This window comes from Cnephaeus nilssonii (assembly GCF_951640355.1).
Source record: "Cnephaeus nilssonii genome assembly, chromosome: 20".
NCBI lineage: Eukaryota > Metazoa > Chordata > Mammalia > Chiroptera > Vespertilionidae > Cnephaeus > Cnephaeus nilssonii.
In genome coordinates, this window is record NC_137091.1 from 47146696 (window position 1) to 47162557 (window position 15862).

Consider the following 15862-nt stretch of genomic DNA (forward strand, 5'->3'; position numbering starts at 1 on the left):
CGCAGGGGGTAACTGAGCGATGTTTTGTTCTCATCGATGTTTCTAGCTCTCTATCCCTCTCCCTTCCTCTCTGTAAAAAAATCAATAAAATACATTTTTTTAAAGAAAAAATTCATGCTGCTCCAACACAAACTTGAGGTTGTGACAGCTACCGCCTCTTTGAAGTAATCTCTGTGTCTCCAAGTATCCACCTTCACATGAGGACTAGAATCCACAGTATTTCTGAGGAAAATATGGGCAGCAACACAGCTCTCACAGGGGTGGTTCTTCTGGGAAGACAAGGCTAACTTCAGATTCCTTGCCTGTGACACTCTTACAGAAACATTCTGTTTTTTTGGTGCCTCCACATTCTCTGCTCCACAGCAGCAACCTGAACACGCTTATGGAACAGGCCTTGTTTCAGTGGGGCTTTGGTGCTCACTGAGTCTGCCTCCCGAATGTGTCACTTATGGATGTGAGGAGTTGAAATCTGGTGTCTCACACTGACCACTAGGTACACTGGCTTCTGGATCTCCAATGGGGTGCAGTTCAGCTACTGTCTGAGGCCACCCTGCAGGCGCTACAGCGAGAACCACAGTCCTCTCCTCCCTGCTTGGAGCTTGGAGGCTTTGGAGCTGTCTGTACGGGGTTGCATGTTTGCTAGGTTAAACTGCACTAGAGAAGGCCTTTCATATGCAAAAGCCGCTGCTTGGAGCTTGGGTGTGTTTGTAGGTTGTGCGGGGCGGAGTCTCAGGGCGTCACTCTGCTAGGGCGCGGCAAACAGCGATGGCTGGCAGAGCCCTCTCTGCCTCTCCGACCTGCGTCCCGCGTCTCGCACCCCAGCACAGCATACAATTATTCTTGCTTGCAGCTCTGCAAGCAAGCCACCCTCACTTTCCGACCTGATGGCAGACAGTCCAGCTTCCCCCAGGAAACTGGATTTCAGAGAGACTGGTGCTTGTCTCTTCTTCGGGTTGAAGAAAGCAACGCACGCTGCCACCCAGGCTCCGGCACCAGCCCATATCGCGCGTGCGCCCCCGTACCTCAGTTTTTCAGCGTTTGTGCCCTGAGTGCTCCGTCTAGTTGTAGAGCTTCCACTCAGCCAGCTTTCCCGTGGTTCTGGGTGATAAACGTTTCGTCTTTTAGTTGTAGTTTTGAAATTGTTGTGGACAGCAGCAGTTTAGATGTTTATCTACGCCGCCATCTTGAGCCCACCCACACTAAATTTTATTTTATTTTTATTTTTTTAAACATATTTGATTGATTTTTTACAGAGAGGAAGGGAGAGGGACAGAGAGTCAGGAATATCGATGAGAGAGAGACATCGATCAGCTGCCTCCTGCATACCCCCTACTGGGGATGTGCCCACAACCAAGGTACATGCCCTTGACCGGAATCAAACCTGGGACCCTTCAGTCTGCAGGCCAATGCTCTATCCACTGAGCCAAACCGGTTAGGGCCACCTACACTAAATTTTATAGCACACTTTGTCTCCACCAGGTTACAAGCCCCACTTGCACCCAGGGAATACCACCTCTAGGCACCATTGCCATCTCCTTCTATGGCCAGACCTCATCGTCCTACTGACAGAGAACAAGGATCTCTGGGCTCCAAGCAATTGTCAGCAGGAAGCAGTTTCAGAAAAAAACTGGCTGGTTTGGCTCAGTGGATAAGAGTGTCGACCTGCGGACTGAAGGGTCCCAGGTTCGATTCCAGTCAGGGGCATGTGCCTTGGTTGTGGGCACATCCCCAGTGGGAGGTGTGCAGGAAGCAGCTGATTGATGTTTTTCTCTCATCGATGTTTCTAACTCTCTATCCCTCTCCCTTCCTTTCTATAAAGAAATCAATAAAATATATTTTAAAAAAGAGAAAGTTGTTAGAATGTTTGTGAAAGTCATAAAAGGGTTATAAAGAGAAATCTTTAAATTTAAAAAAGAAAATTGCAAGTATACTGATTAATATATCTTACAGATCACTTGAATTAATCTAAAAAAATAATCATAGGGGCAAGGAGAGGGGAGTAAAAAAATAAAAAATAATATATTTTATTTATTTATTTTTTAAATATATTTTTATTGATTTCAGAGAGGAAGGAAGAGGGAGACAGAGATAGAAGCATCCACAATGGGAGAGATTCATGGACTGGCTGCCTCCTGCAAGTCCCTCTCTGGGGATGAGCCCACAACCCAGGTATGTGCCCTTGACCGGAATCAAACCTAGGACCTTTCAGTTCACAGCATGACACTCTATCCACTGAGCCAAACCGGATAGGGCTAATCATAATATTTTAAATCTTAGAACACATATACTTATGTGAATAAAGAGTTAAGATTTCCATATGTGAGTAGAGGGTTAATTTTTTCTTAAAGTTTCAAGGCCTGTGCGAAGTAATTAGGGAGGTGATTCAAGCAGAACCAATAAGCAGTGTCAGACCAACCCACCAGAAGTCAAAACATCATCTCATCGTCTCATTGCCTGGTAACTAATAATAATAGCTCATGTCTACAGGCCCCCAGGTCTGCATGTAGCTACATTTCTCACCCTATCCTCTTCCCTGTTATAAACCTGTTCCCTACACTTGCTAGGATTTACTGCTGGCAAGCACCTGTCTTCTTCTTTTTTCTTTTTTTTAAATTATATTTTATTGATTTTCCACAGAGAGGAAGGGAGAGGGACAGAGAGCTAGAAACATCGATGAGAGAGAAACATCGACCAGCTGCCTCCTGCACAGCCCCTATTGGGGATGTGCCCACAACCAAGGTACATGCCCTTGACCCGAATCGAACCTGGGACCTTTCAGTCCGCAGACTGACACTCTATCCATTGAGCCAAACCGGTTTCAGCAAGCACCTGTCTTCTTAATAGGACTAACCATTGGTGTCATAATTCTTTTTTCTTTCTTTTTGTTTTTCTTATAGTCTACAAAATCAGAACTTGAGAAGTAAAAGCACTCTGAGGAAGGACCCTGACATTCCAAGCAGAAAGTTCGCCGCCTCCCTCTGTCTTCTACATCCAGCAAAACAAAATAGGGGGAGGTGTGGGTAAGCAGTCTGTGTACGTGAGAGCCCCCAGGTGTTTACCAAAACCTTTATGCTTAGTCTTGAGATGTCCTCGCTTAAAGGACACTGCAGATGCATGGATCTTCTCAAGGATGCTTACCGGACTGATAGTCTCTAATAGTTAATTTTAGTTCAGCTGTTGTTACAATAAAAGCCTAAGGAGGCAGGCGAACGGGGCTGTTTGGCTCCTATGGCCAGGCAGACCCTTAGCCCTCTCTTCCACATAAACGTGTGTCAGTCATCACTCACCCATCGCTCAGGGTCTGCAGTTCTGCCCGGCACTGTTTGTTAAGTAAATTTGGAAAATCATCTTCATTTCTGTAATTGAGGATGTTCCCAACAGTTCGTTATTAGTTCAGACTTCCCAGGGTTTTGTGAGAATTAGAAAATAAAATGCTCAAAAAGGAAACCCTGGAATGCTGCCACAGGCAAGTACTGTTTCGCACTTTTATTGATCCTCAGAGTCCTAGGGAAGTATGGTGATCACCTTCATGTCACATTAACCAACTGAGCTGCAGGGAGCTGTAGTGAGTCTCCTGGAGACTCCAGGTTGGAGGCCCAACATGGAGACCTTAGTGCCCACAGCACTGCCTCCCTGCAGGTGGGTCAGCGGGTTCAGAAAGGCCCCAGTTCTTTCTCAAAAGCCCTTAAAAACAAAGGTGCTTGTTGGCACTGGGGCAATGAAGGGTTCCTGTCCTGAGAATGTTTCCTAAGGCTGCTCTTCTGAAGGTGGTGGAGAATGTTAGTAGTGCGGGTTAAATTTAAAAGTGCTCACTGCACTGTGCACAGCATTTAAAAACTACAAAATTCCCAGCTGGTGGGCTCAGTGGTTAAGCATCAGCACATGCACAGAAAGATCCCCCATTCGATTTCTGGTCAGGGCACATGCCTAGGTTGAGGGATCCATTCCCAGTAGCAGCATGCAGGAGGTAGCCTATCAATGCTTCTCTCTCATTGATGTTTCTATCTCTCCCTCTCCCTTCCTCTCTGAAATTAATAAAAAAATTTTTTAAAAAATTCTCATACTCTAGTTTCTCTACATATTGCATAATCTTTTACCTTTTGAAAAGCTCTAAAAATACATATTTTTAAAGATATAAAATATTAAAACACATTATTCCAATCCAAAAAAATATTTATTCCCTAAATCAAAAAAAGGCACAAAATGAGTGAAATTCCAACATCCATCTTTGTTATTCCATTGTCTTTTTGTTAAAGAAAATTGCCAAAACTCATAGCACATTAGGCAGGACATATGATCAGTGGTTTTAACAAAGATACAGACACAGCAAATATACATCTGAGAAACAACGAAACATAAATTTCTAGAAAAAATATAATCAAACAGTGAGGTAGCACGATAAACTTACCAAAAAATGTTTAAATAAATAATAATTGCCCAAATAAAATATTCTCTAGGATATGGAGAATGTGAATCCTTCATACACTGCTGAAAAAATGCAAAAAAGAAAAGTACAATCAGTTAAGCTTTATATTTTACTTTTAAAGGATACTTTACTAATTTTTAGAGAGAGAAGAGGGAAACATTGATGGAAGAGTAGCATATCAGCCAGCCACCTAGCGTACACCCAAATCTGTGGATCTAGCCCACAAGCCAGGCACATATCCCCACCAGCAATCAAATCCACAACCTGTGCTGTACGAGATGATGCCCAAGCACTGAGCCACACCGGCCCTGCTGGTATATTCTATTTAGATCACAATTTGCTAATCTCGGTAAATTTAAACATTCATCCATCCAAAAGCTCAGATTATGTCCTGAAATTGTGACAAAGGTAAATAACATTTATATCCATATAAAGAATTATACAGGAATGTTTGTACCAGCTTTATTAGAAATAACCAAATATTTATTAAAATGGACATGAAGGTGATGTATTCTAAGATAAGAATATCCAGCCAGTTTGGCTATGGATAGAGCATAGGACTGCGGACCAAAGGGTTCCGGATTCGATTCCGGTCAAAGGCACATACCTTGGTTATGCATGGCCTGGGGCATGATAACGGCTCATGCAGGAGGCAACCAATCCATGTGTTTCCCTGACATTGATGTTTCTCTCTGTCTTTCCCTCTCTCTTCCACTCTCAAAATAAATAAATAAATGGAATGTTATCCACGAGTGAGGATTAATTAACAACAACAAAAAGAATATTATCTATCAAAAAAAAAGATGAGTTGCTAATATATCTTTAATAAATCTCCAAGAATTTATGAAATATAAATTGGTTTTATTGATTTTTTACAGAGAGGAAGGGAGAGGGATAGAAACTTAGAAACATCGATGAGAGAGAAACATCGATCAGCTGCCTCCTACACACTCCCTACTGGGGATGTGCCTGCAACCAAGGTACATGCCCTTGACCAGAATCAAACCTGGGACCTTTGAGTCCACAGGCCAACGCTCTATCCACTGAGTCAAACTGGTTAGGGTGAAATATAAATTTAAGCAGAAAAATATTTAGAAAAAGCAAAGTTCTCTATTAAAATGGAATGTAAATCCATGGTTACTAGGAAAGCTGTGAGGAACAGAAACAGATTAAACGGTCATAAAGCAACTACACATTGGCAGATATGGTCAGTACTGTGAGTATAATGATGGTTTCACTTTCATGACAATGTGGTTATTTATGAAACACTATACTGAACACATGAAATTTTCTCATTACAGCTGTTAAAAATGGTTCAAGATGAAATGTACGTTCACCTATTTCGGAACAACAGGTTTGGCAACTCTATATTCAATCTCCATACTTATGCCTTCAGTGACAGAAAATGTAACAAGCAATGAAGAACTTTCACCCAAACCCACTGGAATGCTGACTGGGTCACAAAGCCACATCTCTGGTCAAAAGACAGTCTTTATCTTCATCTTTGTTCTGCTGCCAGAGCACCAATGACTCTGATGAGAACATCTGAGAAGCTACAGGAACCCACAAAACCTCTTCATTATATTCAATGACAATGACCACTCCACAGAAGATAAACATGCCTGGAGTCCCTCAGATCTGTGCACACACCGCTCCTGTAGTCTTTTCATCAAAAAAATTTCTGGGTGCAGGTTTAGATGAAGACCATTCCATCTAATGGGCTACAGTCTGGTCCCACAACAATTAGGTCAGTGTTTCTGCAGTGAAAGAGGTTCCCCTCACTGCAATGGTTTTCCAACCAGTGACCATCATCCATGGAATTGAAGGCACTGGGGCACATTGCCCTCTGCAAGACCTGGGCAGGAGGTTCCCTTCAAATGTCTTAGCATCCCTTGAAAACATGAAAAAAATTCACCCTTCTAGGAGACATACTTGAGGTTGTCACAGCTACCCCCTCTTTGGAGTGATCTCTGTGTCTCAAAGCATCCATCTTCACATGAGGACTAGAGTCCACAGTGTTTTCAAGAAAATTACAGGAAAGTTATAAATTTGGCTAAAATTGCTGAGCTAATTTCTGCACCATAGTCTTCCCTCAAGGGAAAAATTTTTGAGACCCCATAAATGTTTTTCACCTCATCATGCTTGGAGAGCCCAGATCTTCTTATAAATTAACCCAAAGAGTCTGTAGAACACCCAACATTAAAGAAATCTTAGGAAAAAGCCGTCATTATTTTGCAAAGAACGAGATCTGAGACTGGCAGTTCTCCAGTTGATGACTTAGGCACTCAATAAATTCATCATTAGCAACTAGGGAAAGTGTGTCCCTCAAAATGGCAATTACTCTCCACCATTATATTTACTGGCGCCAACAGTAATCAGTCCTATGTGACAACTTTGACAGGGAAACAAGTAAGAGCTAAGGGCTCAGGTATTCCTAATTTTCTTCAACAAATTAGACAACAGAGTTAGCTTCCCTGGGCACGTAAGGATGGTGATTGATGCCATCTCCTGTGGACCAGGAGAAATACCTTCAGCGACAGAAATATGCAGTGACATAGATCTGGCAGGACATCTCTGTATGTTAGAAAGTGCAACGTAGATACATAGTGTTCCAAAATTAAAAGAAACAAACAGAACAGCAAAAACAGTTGCCGGAACGTTACATAATGTAGGTGATTAAATGTACGAGATATAACTCAGACTAATGAGACTTCACTGATTATCTTATACAATTGTTAAATCCTAACTAACAAAATACATTTCCTACACGTCTAAGAACCTTTTCACATCCAGACTCTTGTGCAGAGGTAATTTACAAATTAGACTGAGAGATATCGCACATTAATTGCACTCATAACGCCTTTCTCCATTTTGAGCTCTCTGATGATACTGAAGACTGTTGCTACTTGGAAAAGATTTCCCACATTCACTGCATTTAACAGGCTGTTCTCCAATGTGAGCTCTCTGATGAGTATAACAGTTAGTACTACAGGTAAAACATTTTCCACATTCACTGCATTGATAAGGCTTTTCTCCTGTGTGAACTTTCTGATGACGACGAAGACCAGTGCTCCAGGTAAAAGACGTTCCACAATCACTGCATTTATAAGGCTTTTCTCCTGTGTGAACTCTCTGATGACTACGAAGATTGGTGTTAGTGGTAAAAGATTTCCCACATTCACTGCATTTATAAGGCTTTTCTCCCGTATGAACTCTCTCATGATCATGAAGTTGAGTGGTAGTGATAAAAGATTTCCCACATTCACTGCATTTATAAGGCTGTTCTCCAATGTGAACTCTCTGATGAGTGCGAAGGGTAGAGCTCCAGGTAAAAGATTCCCCACATTCACTGCATTTATAAGGCTTTTCTCCAGTGTGAACTCTCTGATGAGTATGAAGGCTAGTACTACAGGTAAAACATTTCCCACATTCACTGCATTGATAAAGCTTTTCTCCTGTATGAACTTTCTGATGACGACAAAGATCACTGCTCCAGGTAAAAGACATTCCACAGTCACTGCATTTATAAGGCTTTTCTCCTGTATGAAATCTCTGATGCTTACGAAGATTGGTGTTAGTGGTAAAAGATTTCCCACATTCACTGCATTTATAAGGCTTTTCTCCCGTATGAACTCTCTGATGATAACGAAGTTTAGTGGTAGTGATAAAAGATTTCCCACATTCACTGCATTTATAAGGCTGTTCTCCAATGTGAACTCTCTGATGAGTACGAAGGCTAGCCATCCAGGTAAAAGATTTCCCACATTCACTGCATTTATAAGGCTTTTCTGCAGTGTGAACTCTCTGATGACTATGAAGGTTAGTACTACAGGTAAAACATTTCCCACATTCACTGCATTGATAAGGCTTTTCTCCTGTGTGAACTCTCTGATGATATTTGAGACGAGTGCTTCTTGTAAAAGACTTTCCACAGTCACTGCATTTATAAGTATTTTCCCCTGTATGAACTCTCTGATGACGACGAAGATCACTGCTCCAGGTAAAAGACGTTCCACAGTCACTGCATTTATAAGGCTTTTCTCCTGTATGAACTCTCTGATGATCACGAAGTTTAGTGGTAGTGATAAAAGATTTCCCACATTCACTGCATTTATAAGGCTTTTCTCCCGTATGAACTCTCTGATGATCACAAAGTACCTTCTCATGACAATGAAGCTTACTGCTATCAGGTAAAGATTTCCCACATTCATTGTACTCATAAGGCCTTTCTCCTGTGTGAACTTTCTGATCATAATGGAGGGCACAGCTACTGGTAAAAGCTTTTCCACATTCACTGTGCTCATAAGGACCTTTTCCAGTGGGCGAAGCTTGGTGATCATCTAGGCTGTTACTACTGCAAAAAGATTTCCCAAATTCACTGCACTGATATGGCCTTTCTCCAGTGTCATGTCGCTGTTGATAATGCGAGCTAGAAAATTTGGTAAAATATTTTCCACACCCAGAGTACACAAAACATTGACTTCCAACATGGATATCCTTTTCCTGAATAAAAGTGTGGAGGCAACTAATGTCTTTCGTACATGCTTTTCTGGTGTAACAATTTCTTCGCCTTTGAAACGTCATCCCACGTGTCGAAATAGCATTAGGACTGTCCCTGATCTGAGTAGCCTTTAGGTGGAGATGTCCTGACCCGGTAAGGACACCCTGCCCAACCTCCCTGCATGTGAAATGATTCTGGGACATATAGAGACTACAGCTGTTTCCAAGTGAGATTCTTTTTACACTTCTAATGAAAGTCTCTTTCTCATGCTGCTGGTGAAATTTTGGACTGAAATAAGACCATTTTGCACATGCCCCACACCTCAACAGTATCTGTCCATGTTGGGTTCCCTGCTCTTCCATCAAGTTGAAAATGTTTCCCAAGACTGGCCCACAACTCTCACAGGGTTGGTTCTTCTGGGAAGACAAGACTAACTTGGGATTCCTTGCCTGTGACACTCTTACAGAAACCTTCTCTTCCATCGATGTCTCCACTGTCTCTGTTCCACAAAAGCAACCTGAACAAAAGGAAACATTGGTGAAGGACATATTGACCTTACAAAAACAGAATATCTTCTTAACAAATGTTTATCTGTCCTGACTAGGCCTGATTCAATACAAAAATTTTTAAGACAAGTGAAGTAAACTCTGAGGAAATGGATGCTATACATTACGTGGCACCAAAGGTCAGTCGATGATGAAAAGCTCACCAAGAGAGGGACAGAAGCACAGGATGGGACACAAAGAAGAGAAGAAGGCTCTACTCATTGTTCCTGCACAAACGGCTTCCTTTAGGACCTTACATGCTGACCATGTGAGTCTGTGTAGAATAATGTAAAGTTGTTCAAAGCCATAAAAAGTAATTGTATTAGAGAACATGAAGTTCAACGTCAATATAATAATGAGAGTGCACTGCAAGGTGCTGCAGGTATGTACGAACGTTGGAGTGCAGTAAAGAGAGACTTATGAAAGAGGCAGAGGTACAAAGTCCAGAGAGGTTAAGGTTATCTGTGGGATGGAAAATTGAGTAGATATGATCACTATTAGAACTGAGTAATTGGCAAAGTATCAACAATAAGCACAAAAAAACATAATTGGGTAAGGAATGGGCAACTATAACAAAACACTAGGTTTCTAGCTATGAATGTAACAAAGGCCAGCTGTTTGCAAGTGAGATTCTTTTTACACTTCTAATGAAAGACCAGGGACAGTCCTAATGCTATTTCGACACGTGGGATGACGTTTCAAAGGCGAAGAAATTGTTACACCAGAAAAGCATGTACGAAAGACATCAGTTGCCTCCACACATTTATTCAGGAAAAGGATATCCATGTTGGAAGTCAATGTTTTGTGTACTCTGGGTGTGGGAAATATTTTACCAAATATTTCCTCCCCACAATGACCCTTCACCAAGGCAAGACTGCCTGTGGGTCCTCAGTGCAATTCATAAAGTTGTGTTTCTTCTGTGATGCACAAATGATTCTTTCCCTTAAAATTCCATTTGAGCCATTGCATGGGATAAATGATGCAAATCTTCAAAGAAAAACAGAAACGATGGATGGTCAACACTGTTGTAGAACAACAAAGGACAAATGAGATCACAGACAAAAGACCTATGTGAGTGACATCAGCAAGATGGCAGGATCAGAGATATGAGCACCTTCCCCATCCCAGTGGAAGTAGACAGCTATTCATGAACAAAAACGCCATAGGAAATGGGAATAAGAGTACCATGAAGAGAAACAGGATTACAGACACAAATAAAGGAGAACTGTACAGAAAGGATTACTGGAAAGACTGGGGGAACAAACATATTTGAAGATACCTGCAGTCAAAAACAAGGGTCAGAGTTACGTCCAGCAGCCATTGTGCTTCTGTTATCATTGACCATAGTAGACTTTTCTTCCAAAAATACTGGAAATTTTTGTGTTTAGAAACCACAGAATGCCTTGGCCAGTATAGCTAAGTTGGTGGGAGCATCGTCCCGTGTACCAAAGGGTCGAGGATTCATTTCCCAGTCAAGGCACATATCAGTATGTGGGTTCCATTTCCAGTTAGCTTGTGTGCAGAAGGCAGCTGATAGATGTTTCTCCCTCACATTGATGTTTCTCCCCGCCCCCCGCTCACTGTCTCTCTCTCCATCTCTCGTCCACTCTATCTGAGACCAATCATAAATAAATAGATAAGAATATCATGGTAGCCAAACACAAAACAAACTCAAAAAAGTCTAAAGACAAAGTAAATGAAAAGACAACCTACCAAAAATCATGTATAAAATTGAGAAAATGCAATTTTAAGAGGAAATTTTATAGGGATAAATGCCTGCATTATGAAAAAAGATCTCAAAAAATCTAACCTTCCATCTCAGAAATGTGGAGATAAAACAAGAAAGTAAACCCAAAGATGGCAAAGTAATGAAACAATAAATATTTGAATAAGCATCAATAAAAGTGAGACAAGACAAAATAAAATAATACCTAACAGGTACTTTTCTAAAAAATACAAAAATTGGCAAATCTTGAGCTAGCCTGAAGCAAAATTACAAAACCAAACAAACAAACCTCAAAGAAATAAAAGGTAAGACATTACAACTGACACTATGAACTGTAAAACATCATAAGAGATGCTATTAGGAGATGAGATAACCCTCCATTAGAGAAATTTGTCAAGATCCCATATGAGCTTCTGAAATTAATAAACAAATTTGGAGCCCTGGCCAGGTAACTATCTTGTTGAGTGTGTGGTCCTGATGCATCATGGTTATCAGTTTGATTGCTCACCAGGGCACATGTAGGGGACAGCCAATAAATGCTTAGATGGGGAGAACAGCAGATCAATGTTTCCCTCTATTTCTCTGTCTCCCTTCCTGCCTCTAAAATAAATAAATAAAGGCTGCCCAGTATGGCTCAGTGATTGAGCATTGGCACATGACTTAGGAGATCACAATTACATTCCTTGCCAGGGGACATGCACAGGTTGCCGGCCCAATATCCCTTACGGGGCACGCAAGAAGCAATGATAAATGACTCTCTCTCATTATTCATGTTTCTATCTCTCTCTCCTTCCCTTCCTCTCTGAAATCAATAAAATATATTTTTAAAATAAATAAATAACTGAAAGAATAAATAAATTGCCCTGGTCTGTGTCAATCACTACTGAGAGTGCCTCCCTATATACTGGAAGCTCATGGATCTGTTTCCCAGTCAGGGGCAGGTATGTGGGTTTCAGGTTCGACACCCTCTCCAGCAAGGGCACATGTGGGAGGCAACCAATTGGTCTCTCTCTCTCTCTCCTCTCTCTCTCTCTCTCTCTCTCTCTCTCTCTCTCTCTCTCTCTCTCCCTCTCTCCCCCTCTCCCTTTCTCTCTCTCAGAAAAAAAAAATAAATCAATGGAAAAAATATTCTCATTATTCAGGTGAAGATAAAAGAAGAATAAAGAATTGAATTCAGAAAAGTTACCGGAGAAGAGATTCAAAATGGCGGTGTAGGCAAAAGCCTATACTCGCTGCCTCCCACAACCACATCAAAATTACAACTAAAATACAGAACAACCATCAGCCAGAATTGCTAGACAACTGGATGAATGGAAGTCTTAGGACTGACTAGAGAAGTAAAGAAGACAGCACACTGAGACTGGTAGGAGGTGCGGAGGCACTGAAGATGCTGGTCCTGTACCCATGTGGGCCACTTTTTTAATTGGGAGGGAGGTAGTCTCTGCAGAGGTCACCTGGAGGAGCAAGGGGTCCCAGTACCACACAAGAAGCCCAGACCAGGATCCCAGAGCTGGAGAAAGAAGTCCTGTGGGCAGTGAGAACTACTGGCTGTAAAAACCAGTGCGGATTGGGGCTCAGTAACACAGAGGCTGCAGGAGATCCAGCTGCTCTTCTTGTAATGCCAGCACCAGGAACTGAAGTTACAAGTTCCCGCTTCCTCCAAGCTCCAGTGCCAGGCTAGGCTCAGCAGGGTCCCAGATACCAACAAGGAGAAACTAGATTGACTGGAATTGGGGCAGGAACTCAAGGGCGGTTCCTCCCAGATGGAGGTTCTCTCACAGATCATTGGTCCTATGCTGGAACCTCAAGAGTCCCAGGCCTGAATCACAGTCATTTCTGTTTGCTCCGCCCTAGTGATTCCCTGACACCTCACCCATTTTATTACAACCCCACCCAAGCTGTGTGCAGCAGCTTTTGTATATGCATGGCCTGTCCTTGCTCAGGTAAAACCTTTCAAACAAGTTGCAGTTGGGTCAGGGAGCCCCAACTATCAATAAAAGGCCCAAGACCTGGCACCAGCACTAGCCTTCCTTGCTTTACTGCTGGGCCTCATCGGGGCAATCCAAACACGATACAGAGAGGAGAATCTGCAGAATGCTCTGTGGATCCTGCTGGGTGGTTCCAGGCAGGGGCTGACTTTATATCTCCCTAAAGACCCTAGAGCCAGTGTACCCAGTGCTGAATGTCATACCATTGCAGCTTACAACACTTCACATCCATAAGCGACACACTCAAGGGGCAGACTCACTGAGCACCAAAGCCCCACAAAAGAGAGTCCTACACTGCAGCTCTCCTACTAGGTCACAATGGCCCGGATAGATGCTAAAATCCTCAATAAAATTTGGGCAAATCAATTCCAGCATTACATTAGAAAGGTCATACACCATGACCAAATGGGATTTATTCTGGGGATGCAAGGATGGTACACTACCAAAAATCACATGATACACCACATAAACAAAGTGAAAGCAAAAATCACATAATCATATCAATTGATGCAGAAAAAGCATTTGACAAAACACAACACCCTTTCTTTTCTTTTTTTGTATATTTCATTGATTTTTTACAGAGAGGAAGAGAGAGAATTAGAAACATCAATGAGAGAGAAACATCAATCAGCTGCCTCCTGCACACCCCCCACTGGGGATGTGCCCACAACCAAGGAACCTGCCCTTGATAGAAATCCAACACGGGACCTTTCAGTCCGCTGGCCGACGCTCTATCCACTGAGCCAAACCGGTTTCGGCCCAACACCCTTTCTTGATAAAAACTCTCAGCAAAGTGGGAGCAAAAGGATCGATCATACCTCAACATAATAAAAGCCTTATATGACAAACCTACAACCAACATCAGACTCAATGGGCAAAAACTAAAACCATTTTCCCTAACAACAGGAACAAGGCAGGGACGCCCACTTTCACCACTCCTGTTTGACATAGTACAGGAAGTGCTAGCCATAGTGATCAGACAAGAACAAGAAATGAAAGGCAACCAGATTGGAAAGAAGTAAAACTATCATTATTCACAGATGACATGATATTGTGCAACAAAAACCATAAAGACTCCATCAAAAAGCTACTAAATATAATAAATGCATTCAGCAATGTAGCAGGATACAAAATTAACACCCAGAAATCTATGGCTTTTTTATATACTCGTAATCAACTCACAGAAAGAGAGAAAAAAGAAAAAACAAAACAAAACCCAAAAAAACCCACAATCTTATCTACCATTGCAAAAAAAAAAATTAGGATACCTATGAATAAACTTAACTAAGGAGGTAAAAGACCTATACTCTGAAAACTACAGGAAGTTGAAAAAAGAGATAGAAGACATAAACAAATGGAAGAATATAACATGTTCATGAATTGGTAGAATCAACATCATTAAAATGTCCACACTACCCAAAGCAATCTATAGATTCAATGCACTCCCCATTAAAATATCAACGGCATATTTCACAGACCTAGAACAAACTCTCCAAAAACCCGTATGGAATAAAAAAAAAAAAAAAAAAAACGAATAGCTGCAGCAATCTTGAGAAAGAAGAACAAAGTTGGAGGAATCTCAATACCAGATACCAAGCCATATTACAAAAATGCCTGGTACTGGCACAACAATAGACATATAGAACAATGCAACAGAACACACAACCCAGAAATCAACACAAGCCATTATGCTCAATATTTGACAAAGGAGGCAACAGCATACAATGGAGTCAAGACAGTCTCTTCAATAAATGGTGTTGAGAAAATTGGACAGATACATGCAAAAGAAAATGAAACTAGACCACCAACTTACAACATATACAAAAATAAACTCAAAATGGATAAAGAACTTAAATATAACATGGGAAACCATAAAAATACTAGAGGAATCCACAGGCAACAAAATCTCAGACATATGTAGAAGCAATTTCTTCACTGATACTGCTCCTAGAGCAATGGAAACTAAAGAGAAAATAAACCAATGGTACTACATAAAAAAAGAAAAAAAAAAGAAAAAAGAAAAAAAAAAAGGTTTTCCACAGCAAAAGAAATGATCAACCATCAACAAAACAACAAGAAAGCCCACTGCATGGGAGAACATATTTGTCAATGTTATCACCGATAAGGGTTTAATCTCCAGCGTTTACAGGGAACTCATACAACTTAATAAAAGGAAGATAAACAATCCAATTAAAAATTAAGCAAGGGACCTAAATAGATACTTTTTGAAAGAAGATAGAAGGAAGGCCAAGAGACACCTGAAAACATGCTCAAAAGATGCAAATCAAAACCACAATGCAGTACCATCTCACACCTGTCAGAATGGCTGTTATCAACAAATCAACAAAACGACAAGTACTGGCGAGGATACAGAGAAAAAGGAATCCTCGTGCACTGCTGGTGGGAATGCAGACTGGTTCAGCCACTGTGGAGAACAGTATGGAGTTTCCCCAAAAAAGTAAAAATGGAACTCCCATTTGACCCAGTGATCCCACATCTAGGAATATATCCCAAGAATCCAGAAACACCAAATAGAAAAGATATATGCACCCCTATGTTCATAGCAGCACAATTTACCATAGCTAAGATTTGGAAACAGCCTAAGTGCCCATAAGCAGATGAGTGTATTAAAAAACTGTGGTACATCTACACAATGGAATACTACGCTGCAGTAAA

The 15862-nt window shown here is 41.4% G+C and overlaps 1 protein-coding gene across 3 annotated transcripts in view; it reads right to left on the bottom strand.

The window, feature by feature from the left end:
- Positions 1 to 1930: 1930 nt before the first annotated feature.
- The window catches only part of LOC307116574 (uncharacterized protein), a 35653-nt gene continuing 21721 nt past the window's right edge, over positions 1931 to 15862 (bottom strand). For all 3 annotated transcript variants that reach the window (XM_079800654.1, XM_079800653.1, XM_079800655.1), the window contains one exon: positions 1931 to 9444. In XM_079800654.1, the coding sequence (XP_079656780.1) occupies positions 7268 to 9444 (2177 nt within the window). In that variant the 3' untranslated portion in view covers positions 1931 to 7267. The remainder of the gene's footprint in view (positions 9445 to 15862) is intronic.